This window comes from Lagenorhynchus albirostris, chromosome 15 (genome assembly GCF_949774975.1).
Source record: "Lagenorhynchus albirostris chromosome 15, mLagAlb1.1, whole genome shotgun sequence".
Taxonomy (NCBI): Eukaryota; Metazoa; Chordata; class Mammalia; order Artiodactyla; family Delphinidae; genus Lagenorhynchus; species Lagenorhynchus albirostris.
Window position 1 is genome coordinate 67,140,153 of NC_083109.1, and position 14,004 is coordinate 67,154,156.

The 14,004-nt window shown below is 41.7% G+C and overlaps 1 protein-coding gene across 2 annotated transcripts in view; it reads right to left on the bottom strand.

Moving 5' to 3' along the window:
* The window catches only part of USP31 (ubiquitin specific peptidase 31), a 119,945-nt gene that overhangs the window by 20,541 nt on the left and 85,400 nt on the right, over nt 1-14,004 (bottom strand). Inside the window, exon 17 of one of the 2 annotated variants that reach the window (XM_060125174.1) lies at nt 6,255-6,921. The exons of the other annotated variant lie outside the window; for it this stretch is intronic. Within the exon in view, the coding sequence (XP_059981157.1) occupies nt 6,913-6,921 (9 nt within the window). The 3' untranslated portion in view covers nt 6,255-6,912. Of the gene's footprint in view, nt 1-6,254; nt 6,922-14,004 lie in introns of those variants that run through there. 2 annotated transcript variants of the gene reach the window in all.

A 14,004-nucleotide genomic window follows, 5' to 3' on the forward strand; every position in this document is an offset into this window, starting at 1 on the left:
TGTATGAGGGTTCCAATTTCTCCACATTCTCTCCAACCCTGTTATTACCTGTCTTTTTTATTTTAGCCCTTGTAGGGAGTATAAAGTAAAATCTCATTGAGGGCTTGATTTGCATTTCTTTGGCAGCTAATGATATTGACTTCTTTTCATATATTTATTGGTCACATGTGTATCTTCTTTGGGGAACTATTTAAATTCTTTGCCCAGGACTTCCCTGGTGGTCCAGTAGTTAAGACTCCGTGCTTCCACTGCAGGGAGCATGGGTTCGATCCCTGGTCGGGGAACTAAGATCCCACATGCCACGTTGTGTGGTCAATAAATAAATAAATTAAATAATTAATTATCTGCCCACTTTTAAATTGGGTTGTCTTTGTATTGTTGAGTTTTAAGAGTTCTTTATATATATTAGTACAAATTTCTTATCAGAAATATGATTTGCAAAAATTATCTCCCATTCTATAGGCTGTCTTTTCATTTTTTGATAGTGTCCTTCAAAGCACAAAAGTTCTTAATTCTGGTGATGTCAATTATCTATTTTTTTCCCTTCTGTTTGTGCTTTTGGTGTCAAGGTCACAAAGATTTACATCAACATTTTCTTCAAGAATTTAATAGTTTTATCATTTAATTTTAGTCTTTGATCCATTTTGAATCAATTTTTATATATGGTGTGAGACAGAAGTTCAACTTCATTTTTTTTCATGTAATATCCAGCTGTCCCATCACTATTTGTTGAGAAGACTATTCTTTCTCTCATTGGGTTATCTTGACACACTTGTTAAAAATCAATTGACTGTAAATATGAGGGTCTATTTCTGGATTTTCAATCCTATTCTGTTGACCTATATGTCTATCCTTATTGCAGTACCACACTCTCTTGACTACTACATCTTTCTAATAGTAAGTTTTGAAATCAGGAAGTAAGAATCTTCCAACTTTTTCAAGATTTATTTTTGGCTATTCCGGGTCCCTTAAATTTCCATATGAATTTTAGCATCAGCTTGTCAATTTCTTCAACAAAGCCAGCTGTGGTTTTGATAGGGATTTCATTGAATCTGTAGGTCAATTTGGGAAGCATTGCCATCTTGACAATATTGTCTTCCAATCCATGAGTATGGGATGTCTTTCTATTTATTTAAATCTTCTTTAATTTCTTTCAATAATGTTTTGTAGTTTTAGTGTACAGGCCTTGCATCTCCTTTGTTAGGTTTATTCCTGAGTATTTTATTTTTTGATGCTATTGTAAATGCAATTGTTTTCTTAATTTCACTTCCAGATTGCTCATTACTAGTGTATAGAACAAGAATTAATTTCTGTGGATTGATCTCGCATCCTGCACACTTACTCAACTTATTAGTTCTAATTGTTTTTTAGTGGATTCCTTTAGAATTTTCTACATACAAGACCGTGTCATCTGCAAATAGAGATAATCTGAGTTCTTCCTTTCCAATCTGGATGCCTTTATTGCATTTTCTAGCCTAATTGCCCTGACTAGAACCTCCAGTATGATGTTGAATAGGAGTGATGAGAACAGACATCCTTCTTGTTCCTGATCTTAGGGAGAAATACTCAGTCTTTTACCACGAAGTATGATGTTAGCTGTGGGTTTTTCATAGATGCTCTTTATCAGGTTGAGGAAGTTTGCTTCCATTCCTAGGTTGTTGAGTATTTTTTTATAATGAAAGGGTGTTGAATAGTGTCAAATTCCTTTCTTCAGCTATTGGGATGATCATGTGGCTTTTGTCCTTTATTCTATTCATATTGTGTATTAAATTAATTGACTTTGGGATGTTAAACCAACCTTGCATTGCTGGGATAAATCCCATTTGGTCATTGTGTGTAATCCTTTTTATATATTGCTAGACTTGGCCTAGTTTTTGTTGAGGATTTTTGCATTCATATTCATGAGATATTGGTCTGTACTTTCCTTTTCTTGTGAAGTCCTTATCTTGTTTGGGTATCAGGGTAATACTAGTCTCATAGAATGAGTTGAAAAGTGTTCCCTTTTCTTCAGTTTTTTGGAAGAGTTTAGTATCAATTCTTCTTTAACTATTTGGTAGAATTCACCAATGAAAATTTCTGGGCCTAGGCTTTTCTTGGTGGGTAATTTTGTTTCGTTTTACTAACTCAATCTCTTTACTTGTTAAAAGTCTATTCAGATGTTCTAGTACTTCCTGAGTCCGTTTTGGTAGTTTACATCTTCCTAAGAATTTGTCATTTTGTCTAAGTCATCTAATTTGTTGGCTACAGTGTTCATAGTATTCTCTTATAATCCTTTTTATTTCTGTAAGGTCAATAGTTATGTTGTAAGGAGAAAAAAAAAAACTGCTTCTTCTCTCAGATCTCTACTACTATTCTCAGTATTTCATGGCTGACACCCAAATGTGAGAGGGTTTTCTCCACACCAAGCAATTCCCCAAATTTCTGCAGACACCAACTAGATGCCCCACAGTTCAATAGCTCTGACACTGTCTACTGGGGTTAGCACAGACCCCACAGGTAAAGAACTCAGTCCAACAAGATTGTACACACACCCCCACTTCAGACACCAACTGCAAGTCCAGGTTGTTACTTGTGCTTCTGGCTGACTGGCTATAAGTCATAGGTTCCCATGACCTCCTCTTCTGGTCTGATAATTTGCTAGAATGGCTCACAGAACTCAGGAAACAGTTTATTTACTAAATTACCAGTTTATTATTAAAGGATACAACTCAGGACAGCCACATGGAAGAGATGCATAGGGCAAGCTATGTGGGAATGGGCAAGGAGCTACCATGTCCTCTCCAAGCAAGCCAACCTTCCAGAACCTCTGTGTTCACCAACTGGAAAGCTCTCCAAACTCTGTACTTTAAGGATTTTTATGCAGGCATGATTGATTAAATCATTGGCCATTGGTGATTAACTCAACCACCAACCTCCAATTGGTGATTAACTCAGCCTGTCCCCCCTCCTCCCTGGAAGTTGGGGGTGGGACTGAAAGTTTCAACCCTCTAATCAGTTGGTTGCTTCCCCTGGCAACCAATTCCCCCCTCCCCCAACCCTTAAGAGCTTTCCCAAAGTCACCTCATCAACATAAACTCAGGTGTGATTGAAAGGGGAGTGTTAGGACTAAGAAAAGACATTGCTTTCATCTTTATCACTGTTATCACTTAGGAAATCCCAAAGGTTGTAGGAACCCTGTGCCAGGAACCCGATGATGACCAAATACATATTTCTTATTATAAATCACAAATGTCCTTTTTTTCATTCTTGATTTTAGTAATGTGAGTCTCCTTTTTTCTTGATCTTTTCTTAACTAAAGATTTGCCAATTTTATTGACCTATTCAAAGCACCAACTTTTTGTTTTGTTGATTTTTCCCTATTTTTCTATGCTCTATTTTATTAATTTCTACTCTAAACTTTAGTTTCCTTCTGCTTGCTTTGGGTTTAGTTTGTTCTTTTTCCCATTTCGTTTTTTGTTGCTGTTGTTTTTTGGCTGCGCAGCATGTGGGATTTTAGCTCCCTGACCAGGGATCAAACTCACGCCCCCTCCATTGGAAGGGCGAAGCCTTAACCACAGGACCGCCAGGGAAGTTCCATCTTTTTCCAATTTCTTAGCGTGCAAGGGCATGTTATTGATTTGGGATATTTCTCTCTTTTTTTTTAATGTATGTGTTTACAGCTATATATTTTTCACTGTTTTAGCTGCTTCCCATAAGTTTTGGTATGTTGTATCTCCCTTTTAATTCATTTCAAAGTATTTTCTAACTCCCTGTGATTTTTTCTTTTACCCATTGGCTGTTTAGGAGTGTGTTGTTTAATTTCCACAGATTTGTGAATTCTCCAAATTTCTTTCTGTTGTTTTTACTCCATTGTAGTCAGAGAACATTCTTTGTATGATTTCAATACTATTAAACTTATTGTGGCTTGTTCTGTGGCATAGCATAAGACCTATCTTGGAGAATGTCCCATGTGTGAACTTGAGAAGAATGAGTATTCTGCTGGTGCTGGGTAGAGTGTTCTATAGGTGTTTGTTAAGTCTAATTCATTTATAGTGTTGAAGTCTCCTTGTTGATCTTCTGCTTAGTTCTACTATCCATCATTGAAAATGGGCTATTAAAGTCTCCAACTATTACTGTTGTTATCTATTTTTCCCTCAATTTTATCCATTTCTCTTTTATGTATTTGGGGGCACTATTGTTAGGTGAATATATATAATTGTCATATCTTCTTTTTTTTTTTTTTTTTTTTTTTGCGGTACACGGACCTCTCACTGTTGTGGCCTCTCCCATTGCGGAGCACAGGCTCCAGACGCGCAGGCTCAGCGGCTATGGCTCACGGGCCCAGCCGCTCCGCGGCATGTGGGATCTTCCCGGACCGGGGCACGAACCCATGTCCCCTGCACTGGCAGGCGGACTCTCAACCACTGTGCCACCAGGGAAGCCCCCTGTCATATCTTCTTGATGTATCAATCCTTTTATCATTATAAAATGCCCCTCTCTTATCTGTTTTTTGTTTGAAAGTCTATTTTGTCTGGTATTAGTATAACCATTCAGCTTTCTTATGGTTGTTAGTTGCATGCTATTTCTTTTACATCTTTTTACTTCCAAACTACTTCTATCTTTGAGTCTAAAGGGTATCTTCTGTAAATAGCAAATAGATCTTGTTTTTAAATCCAGTCTGACAATCTTTGCCTTTTGATTAGATTGTTTAATTCATTCACATTTAATGTTATTATGTATATAGTTGGAACCACTGTTTTTTGAATACCAAGTCTTCCTTTTGTTCAGTTCCTTATTTTGAATTTTTCCATTTTGCTGGAGAGCTGCTTCCAGTAAATTTCTTATGGCTATATGTGGATGGTATCTTTTCTGAGTTTTTGAACACCTAAAAATATTTGTCTTTTATTCTTATGCAAAAACAATAGTTTGAAAAGGTATAGAATTATGGGGTCACAATCACTTTTTCTCAGAACTCTGTAAATTTTGCCATTGCCTTCTAACACTCACTGTTGCAGGGGAACAATCTGATGCATCTTTTTTTTTTTCTGTCCTTTTTTAAAATTTATTGTATTTTGGGCTGTGTTAGGTCCTCATTGCTGTGTGCGGGCTTTCTTTTTTAGTTGCAGTGAGCAGAGGCCACTCCTCTCTGTGGCATGCGGGCCCCTCACTGCAGTGGCTTCTCTTTGTTGTGGAGCATGGGCTCTAGAGTGCAGGCTTCAGCAGTTGTGGCCCATGGGCTTAGTTGCTCTGTGGCATGTGGGATCCTCCCAGACCAGGGCTCTATCCCGTGTCCCCTGCACTGGCAGGTGGATTCTTAACCACTGTGCCACCAGGGAAAGCCCTCCTGTCCTTTTTAATCATCACATTTTAACCTACCTAACAGACCTTAATATTTTTTTATACCTAGAATTTATAAAAATCCACAAAATATATCCATGTGCAGGCTCTTTTTTCCAGTTAATCCTGAGGATAAATCAGGAAACCCTTTTGACATAAAGATTTAAATATTCAGGTCAAGTAAATTTTCTTCTTTTCTTCAATTATTTCTTCTCTTCCATCTACTTCACTTTGTATTTCTGGAATTTCTTTTACATAAATATCGAATCATTTGATCTAGTTTGACATTGTATTTTGTCGTTCAGGATTTTTGTTTCTTTGTCTTTTACCAAGTTCTAGAGGAGTTTCTTAATAAAGCCTTTTAATTAATTTATTTGATTGTGCTATTCCATTTTTTTCAATCATGCTTTGTAGCTCCAAAAATTCCTTTTGCTTCTCTAATACCTTTTCATAGTATCCTGCTTTTACTTGTATCATTGCCATATCCTCCCAAGTCTCACTGCAGTAATATGGCTTCGCAACATGTCACTTGTTTTGAGTCCTCAGAGACTCACTCTGATGAATTTCTTCATGTGTTTAGAGAGTTTTCTTGGAAATGAGGTGAAGATAGTTCAATGTCAGTAGCTGAGGGAGCTTCATTAATAATTCCTCACGTTGATGAATTGTGAGACCAAAGGAGAAGGAAATTCTACATTAGAATGTCTGTTTATCTAATTGACCTCATTTGCAGAAAGTTGAGATAAACATACCCCTCTGTTTATGGCATATGACCATCTTCAGGCTGTGAAAATCCTTCTTCCCTTATTTTATTTATGCATTTATATAGTTATTCCCCTCATCCTAGAATTCTGAGTGTGCCAAAGTTAGTGCCAAAGGAAGCATATATTAGTTAGGGTACAGGCTATGCTGTTGAAACAGAGACCTAACAATGCGAAACCTTAAATGAAATAATAGGCTTTTATTTTCTCTCACACAATAGTCCAGAGCTGCCGGATTGCACTGCCCTCCTGACACGTGGCTTTCATTTCTGCTCCAGGTGTTATCATTTTCGGCCAGAAAGAAGGGGGAAAGACAGGAAGTGGAGGGAAACCTGCTTCCTTTTAAAAGATGTGATCTGGACGTTGTACATACCACTTCCTCTTACACTCTCCCAGCCAGAAGTTAGTCACATGGCCATACCTACCCTTAGGAGGCTGGGAAATGCAGCCTCTGGCAGCATAGAGAAGACGCGATAATGCAGGACAGTTATCAGTGTCTACTGCAGAGAACAAGACCATCAACGCAGAGAAATAAATTCACTTCTCAATGCCTCTTAGCACTTGCTTAAGTGTCAACAGAAGTTCATGGGCCAGAGCAGGAAACCGGATGGCCTCCCCAGCCCCAAACCATAGTGAATGATCTACCCCAGAGTATTTCTGAACGCTAGTCATTTTAGGGCCAACTTCACAATTTTTGCCATATTTATCATCTGTGTCCCATGCAAAATCATGTCGTAGCCTTTATACCCGAGGTGCATGCAGCTTCCCGATCTGTCATCATCACTCCTGCAGATGCTCCAGACTCCTTCATCATGTCCTCCCCTGGTTCACAAGGGATTTACTGCATCTGGGAACCACAAAAATACCCTGTCATCCAGGCTTCACCTTAGACCCATCAGATCAGAATCTTAGGTGAGGGTTCTAGACTTCAGACAAATTTTAAAGCTCCCCGGGGGATTCTTATGTGCAATGAAGGAAGAGATCCACTGCCTTAACATTTAGGAATAATCCTAAATTTCCACAAAGAGCAGGAAAGCTTTCTTCCTTTTTATTTCTTAAGAAGAGAGAGGCTTCATATATACAATGGAATATTACTCAGCCATAAAAAGAAATGAAATTGAGTTATTTGTAGTGAGGTGGATGGACCTAGAGTCTGTCATAGAGAGTGAAGTAAGTCAGAAAGAGAAAAACAAATACCATATGCTAACACATATATATGGAATCTAAAAAAAGAAATTTTTTTTCAAGGTTCTGATGAACCTAGGGGCAGGACAGGAATAAAGATGCAGACATAGAGAATGGACTTGAGGGCATGGGGAGGGGGAAGGGTAAGCTGGGACAAAGTGAGAGAGTGGCATGGACATATATACACTACCAAATGTAAAATAGCTAGTGGGAAGCAGCCGCATGGCACAGGGAGATCAGCTCAGTGCTTTGTGACCACCTAGAGGGGTGGGATAGGGAGGGTGGGAGGGAGACGCAAGAGGGAGGGGATATGGGGATATATGTATACATATAGCTGATTCACTTTGTTATACAGCAGAAACTAACACAACATTGTAAAGCAATTATACTCCAATAAAGATGTTTAAAAAAAATTAAAATTATGGTATACCCTCCCCACCACCAAAAAAAGAGAGTGCCTTGCTCAGCCCTGGCTTGGATGAGGGTAATTCATCTTATAAACCTAACATCACATTTAGGTTCATCCTAGGGGGATAAGGGAGGCAAGGGGGATTTTTTTTTTTTTTCAGTGGCTCAGGCAGACAGAAGAGGATGTATATTTTCCCACGGCCATTCAGCAGGTCAACAAGCTCCTAACTCCCTCCCCAAACCTCCAGCCACGCGACCTTTCAACATGGCCTAAGCCTAGGCCACTGAGCTCTAGGGCCTTTCCTCATCCACCCCCCTGGATGAAGATCAGCGAAACCGGATCGTTAACCTAATTAACACCAAGCACCCGACATTTTTCTAAGTACTTTACATATGTGACATCGAGGCATAAAAATGTTCAACAATTTGCCTAAGGCCAGAAAGTTAGGAAGTCAAAAGCTGATATGTGAACGCAGGTGGTCTGGCTCCAGAATCCATGATATTAAACTGCTGCATTAGACCAGCCCTGCTGCAGGAAGGAGGTGGCTGCTCCCACCCCTGTGACCACAGGCCAGAAAGAAGCCAACTTGAGATTCAGAGTGAACAAACCTTTGCTGAGTATTTAAAAGTGCGGGGAAACTTCCACTCCACCGCTTGTGGAGGTTCTGCAGCAGCAGAACCTTAAGCCTTCCCCTCTTCCTCTCCTTGCCCCCTCGCCCGCCTGTTCCCCAGTTTCTCCCACACCAGAGCATCTCTGGAGCGTCTCTGTCCCAGCCTGCTCTCTGACGACCCTCTCGGGGGCTGCCTTCTCGTTCTCTAAGCCCAGGATGGTACAGCCAAGACTGGTCAACTCGTCACCCAGCTCTGACCACAGCCCCTTCTGCTGCTCCCACTGGGGTGGGGAGGAGGGTCAGCACACTCCAGACACACGGCCTGAGCTACTGCACAGAGGCAGGCTCTCTGCCCTCAGCCTGAAGGGAGGGTCTGGCTGCTGAAGCCCCATGAGTCCAGACACGCAGGCTTGGGAGACGGCAGTCAGGGAACACAAGAGTGGTTGTTCAGTAGAAAGCACCGCGCGTGTCGCCCCTGTTATTCCCTTTCTGCACTGTCACTCTGACAAGCTCTGACACAGGGGCATTAATTTTTCATGCCACCCTGCCGCAGACACACAGATTTGTTCGGAGCGCCGACATACGAAATCCAAATGTGGCTGGAAGCCCAGGGCTCAGATGCTGAGACCACAGGTCACACATCCTGCTCCCGCCTCATCCACCTGTCCTGCGACACCTGCAGCCGCCGCTTTACATCTGCCACATCCCGTGGCGCCGAGGAACCAAAGGTGACTGGCGAGGAGAGGGAATACAATATTCTCAGTGGGTAGCAGGAAAGTTGACTAAGAAAAATTCACTCCCTCAGTGCGATTTCTGATCTCATGTTTATCTTCATTTGAACCATCCTGGGTAGATGTGTTTTAATTGCAAGCCACTTCCATTCTTTTTCCAGAAGCTGGCAGGGCATAAACTATAAAATAAATAAATGATTAAGGAACATCTAATTATTGTTATTAGTTTCTTACTTGAAGGTGCTTCTAAGCTGCTTCTTATTAAAGTCATTCATCAAGGAGCCACTGTGCCCTTTCTGGAGGCGCTGCTCCCAGGACTGACACAAGGCTCGCTGTCTCACAAAACCCGCGCTGCTTAATAAACAAGAGAATATTGATGGCTGTGAATTCTTCCCTCAGCCTAAATTCCAGCTTGATGGATTGATGCTTCCTAAACATGGAGAATATTTCTCCGGCCATTCATCAGCCCCACCACAAATACAGGTGTCAGCACGAACAGACGTCAGCCTCTAACTGTCTCCCGCAGAGCAGACGTGGAGAAAAAGCCTGCATTCCCACAAAGGGATCTCATCAATTTTTCACGTGCTGCAGTCCCTTGACTTATTAAATATTTATAACAATGTCACTATTTACCAAACAAGCTACCAGGCTGTGTCCGAGGCCCCCAGAGCCAGACTCCTTTGTGTACAGAGCAGGGACCACCCTCTGGCTCCCTTCTTCCTTTGGAGAACCTTCTTAGTAGAGGCCGTTGGGTTTGGCAGACAGATTTCTCTGCCTTCCTGCACAAACGCCTCTGTAGGTTCTCCCTAGGCTTTGGTAGAGGGAACTGCGGGGCCGGAGGAGCATCACCCTGCTGGAGACCAAAGCATGAAGAAGCTAAGGTGTCGTGAGTGGGGACTCCCACAGGGGGCCCCCTTGCCATTTCGCCATCCTTGCCACGCTGACCTCACCTTTCCCCTGATCTGCTCCCCATGGCACTCTCTCTATCTGAGGCCACGGTCCAGAGCTCTAATGCTTCCAGGTAATCATGGCAGATTATGTCTCCAGGCAAGAGACAAAGAATTCATTGGCTCCACAGAGATTAACTGAGCACCTGCAGGTGTAGGGCGCTGCCTTGGATGCTGGGGATGATGCAATGCGGCAGACATGGGGCTATCTCCCCAGTACTCATCCCCCACAAGTTTCTTCTCTGCCAGAGTCCATCCTTCCAACCCCCAACACTGGCTGGAAATGCCAGTTACTCACTTCCTTTGCTTTCCTTGCAACTTGGTCACAGGCAGGTAACCAAGATCCTGGTCGATGGGATCTGAGGGGAGGTTTTCAGAGAGCAGGGGGTCGATCTGAGAAACATTCCCTACCTGGGCAGAGAAAGGCCCTGTCTTTTTCAACTGGATGTCGTCACTGAAGGCCAAATCCGAGGACACAGGCTAACCTGCTGAGAACAGCAGAGGGAAGAGCCTTGGTCCTGGCTGACTCTGTTGAGGCACTGAAAACCCTGCACCTGCCCTGTTTCCGGACTTCCTGTTAAGTGAGGTTTTTAAGACGTCTTTCTTTCACCACTAGAATACCCCAGTAATAAAAAAAATTGTTGCAGGCCAGATCCACTACTGGATGCTAAAATTAGTAGGCCAAAGGAGGAGAGACAATATTTGCATAATCTAACATTACCTCCCCAAGACATTTATTAAGTTCATAGGGAAAAATAGTAACTTTACAGTGGAGAAACCCAGAAGACACCACCTTAACCAAATGGCCAAGGTTTTAACATCACCAGTAATAAGACCTATCAATGTCACATTCTCCCTCTGATGCACTGCTTTTGGGATATTCTTGCCGAAAAATGCAAAACCTCAATCTAACCATGACAAAGCATGAACTAAATCCAAACTGAGACACATTCTACATAATAACTGGTTCATACTCTTCAACACTGTCAAGTTCATAAAAGAGTGAGGGGCTGTCAATTTGGAGGACCTAAGGAGACATGTCACTTAAATGTAACGTGGGATCTGGGGTTGGTTTCTGGAACAGAAAAAAAGACATTAGTGGACAAACTGGTAAAATCCAGATAAACTCTGTAGTTTAGTTAATAGTATTATACCAATGTTGAGTTTTAATCAGTATTATGGTCCTGCAGTATGCTGACATTAGGGGCAGCTGAGCAGAGTACATGGTAATCCTCTGAACTAGTTTTGCAACTTTTCTATAAGTATAAAATTATTTTTTTTAAGTTTCAAAAAATTAAGCCAAGGACACTCTCCTAAATTCTGTTTCCAAAAAGTAGCAATTTCCTTAATTCCTGAATTTGCTGTAGTAAAAAATTACTCAGAGATTACACACAAAACAGGACTTTATACAGTGTAGAAGGATTCCCCTTCTGGTAACTGCATTACTAAATGCAGTTGAATATGTTAATTATTCAATTCCCTTATTTAATATAGTGTAGGGTATTGGAGTAATAATGTAAAAAAACACAGGTTTTGAAGTAGCAGGCCTAGGTTCATATCCAAGAGGTACCACTAATGACTGGTGTGATTTTTAGGTAAGTTATTTTCTCTCTCTGCACCTCAGTATACATATGTATAACACTGAAATAGTGGAGCCTACTTTGTTTGGACATTTTGTTCCTTAGAGCTGAGAACACCCAAAATGACTTAAGTAACGGAGCAAAGACAGACAAAGACTCTGATCTCATGGTAACTATGTTTTGATGGGGCAGACTCATGATAAACTAGTGCTAGTGAATAAATAGAGTTTCATAGGTTTGTTTTATATATCTGTGACTATTTCTGTTTTGTGAATAAGTTCATTTGTATTATTTTTTTAGATTCCACATATAAGCAATATCCTATGATATTTATCTTTCTCTGACTTACTTCACTCAGTATGACAATATCTAGGTGCATCCCTGTTGCTGCAAGTGACATTATTTCATTCTTTTTAGGGGGTAAGGAGGGGGAGGGATAAATTGGGAGATGGGGATTGACACATACACACTACTATATATAAAATAGATAACTAATAAGGACCTACTATGTAGCACAGGGAATTCCACTCAACACTCTGTAATGGCCTATATGGGAAAAGAATCTAAAAAAGAGTGGATATATGTACATGTATAACTGAATCACTTTGCTGTACACCTGAAACTAACAACTAACACAACATTGTAAGTCAACTATACTCGAATAAAAATTAAAAAAAAAAAAAGAATTTCAGAGACTGAGGAGTGTTATGAAAATACAACAGGGAAATGAAATAAATAATGACTGCAGAGCTCTATTTACAATAGCCAGGACATGGAAGCAACCTAAGTGTCCATCAACAGATGAACAGATAAAGAAGATGTGGCACATATATACAATGGAATATTACTCAGCCATAAAAAGAAATGAAATTGAGTTATTTGTAGTGAGGTGGATGGACCTAAAGACTGTCATACAGAGTGAAGTAAGTCAGAGAGAGAAAAACAAATACCGTGTGTTAACACATATATATGGAATCTAAAAAAAAAAAATGGTTCTGAAGAACCTAGGGGCAGGACAGGAATAAAGATGCAGACGTAGAGGGCTTCCCTGGTGGCGCAGTGGTTTAAGAGTCCGCCTGCCAGTGCAGGGGACACAGGTTCGAGCCCGGGTCCAGGAAGATCCCACATGTCGCAGAGCAACTAAGCCCATGTGCCACAACTACTGGGCCTGTGCTCTACAGCCCGCGAGCCACAACTACTGAAGCCTGCGTGCCACAACTACTGAAGCCCGCGTGCCTAGAGCCCGTGCTCTGCAATGGGGGAGGCCACTGCAATGAGAAGCCCACGCACCGCAATAAGGAGTAGCCCCCAATCACTGCAACTGGAGAAAGCCCGCCCACAGCAACGAGGACCCAACGCAGCCAAAAAAAAAAAAAAAAATCTTTGGAAAAAAAAAGATGCAGACGTAGAGAATGGACCTGAGGACACGGGGAGGGGGAAGGGTAAGCCAGGACAAAGTGAGAGAGTGGCATGGACATATATACACTACCAAATGTAAAATAGATAGCTAGTGGGAAGCAGCCGCATGGCACAGGGAGATCAGCTCAGTGCTTTGTGACCACCTAGAGGGGTGGGATAGGGAGGGTGGGAGGGAGACGCAAGAGAGAGGGGATATGGGGATATATGTATACATATAGCTGATTCACTTTGTTATACAGCAGAAACTAACACAACATTGTAAAGCAATTATACTCCAATAAAGATGTTTAAAAAAAATTAAAATTATGGTATACCCTCCCCACCACCAAAAAAAGAGAGTGCCTTGCTCAGCCCTGGCTTGGATGAGGGTAATTCATCTTATAAACCTAACATCACATTTAGGTTCATCCTAGGGGGATAAGGGAGGCAAGGGGGATTTTTTTTTTTTTTTCAGTGGCTCAGGCAGACAGAAGAGGATGTATATTTTCCCACGGCCATTCAGCAGGTCAACAAGCTCCTAACTCCCTCCCCAAACCTCCAGCCACGCGACCTTTCAACATGGCCTAAGCCTAGGCCACTGAGCTCTAGGGCCTTTCCTCATCCACCCCCCTGGATGAAGATCAGCGAAACCGGATCGTTAACCTAATTAACACCAAGCACCCGACATTTTTCTAAGTACTTTACATATGTGACATCGAGGCATAAAAATGTTCAACAATTTGCCTAAGGCCAGAAAGTTAGGAAGTCAAAAGCTGATATGTGAACGCAGGTGGTCTGGCTCCAGAATCCATGATATTAAACTGCTGCATTAGACCAGCCCTGCTGCAGGAAGGAGGTGGCTGCTCCCACCCCTGTGACCACAGGCCAGAAAGAAGCCAACTTGAGATTCAGAGTGAACAAACCTTTGCTGAGTATTTAAAAGTGCGGGGAAACTTCCACTCCACCGCTTGTGGAGGTTCTGCAGCAGCAGAACCTTAAGCCTTCCCCTCTTCCTCTCCTTGCCCCCTCGCCCGCCTGTTCCCCAGTTTCTCCCACACCAGAGCATCTCT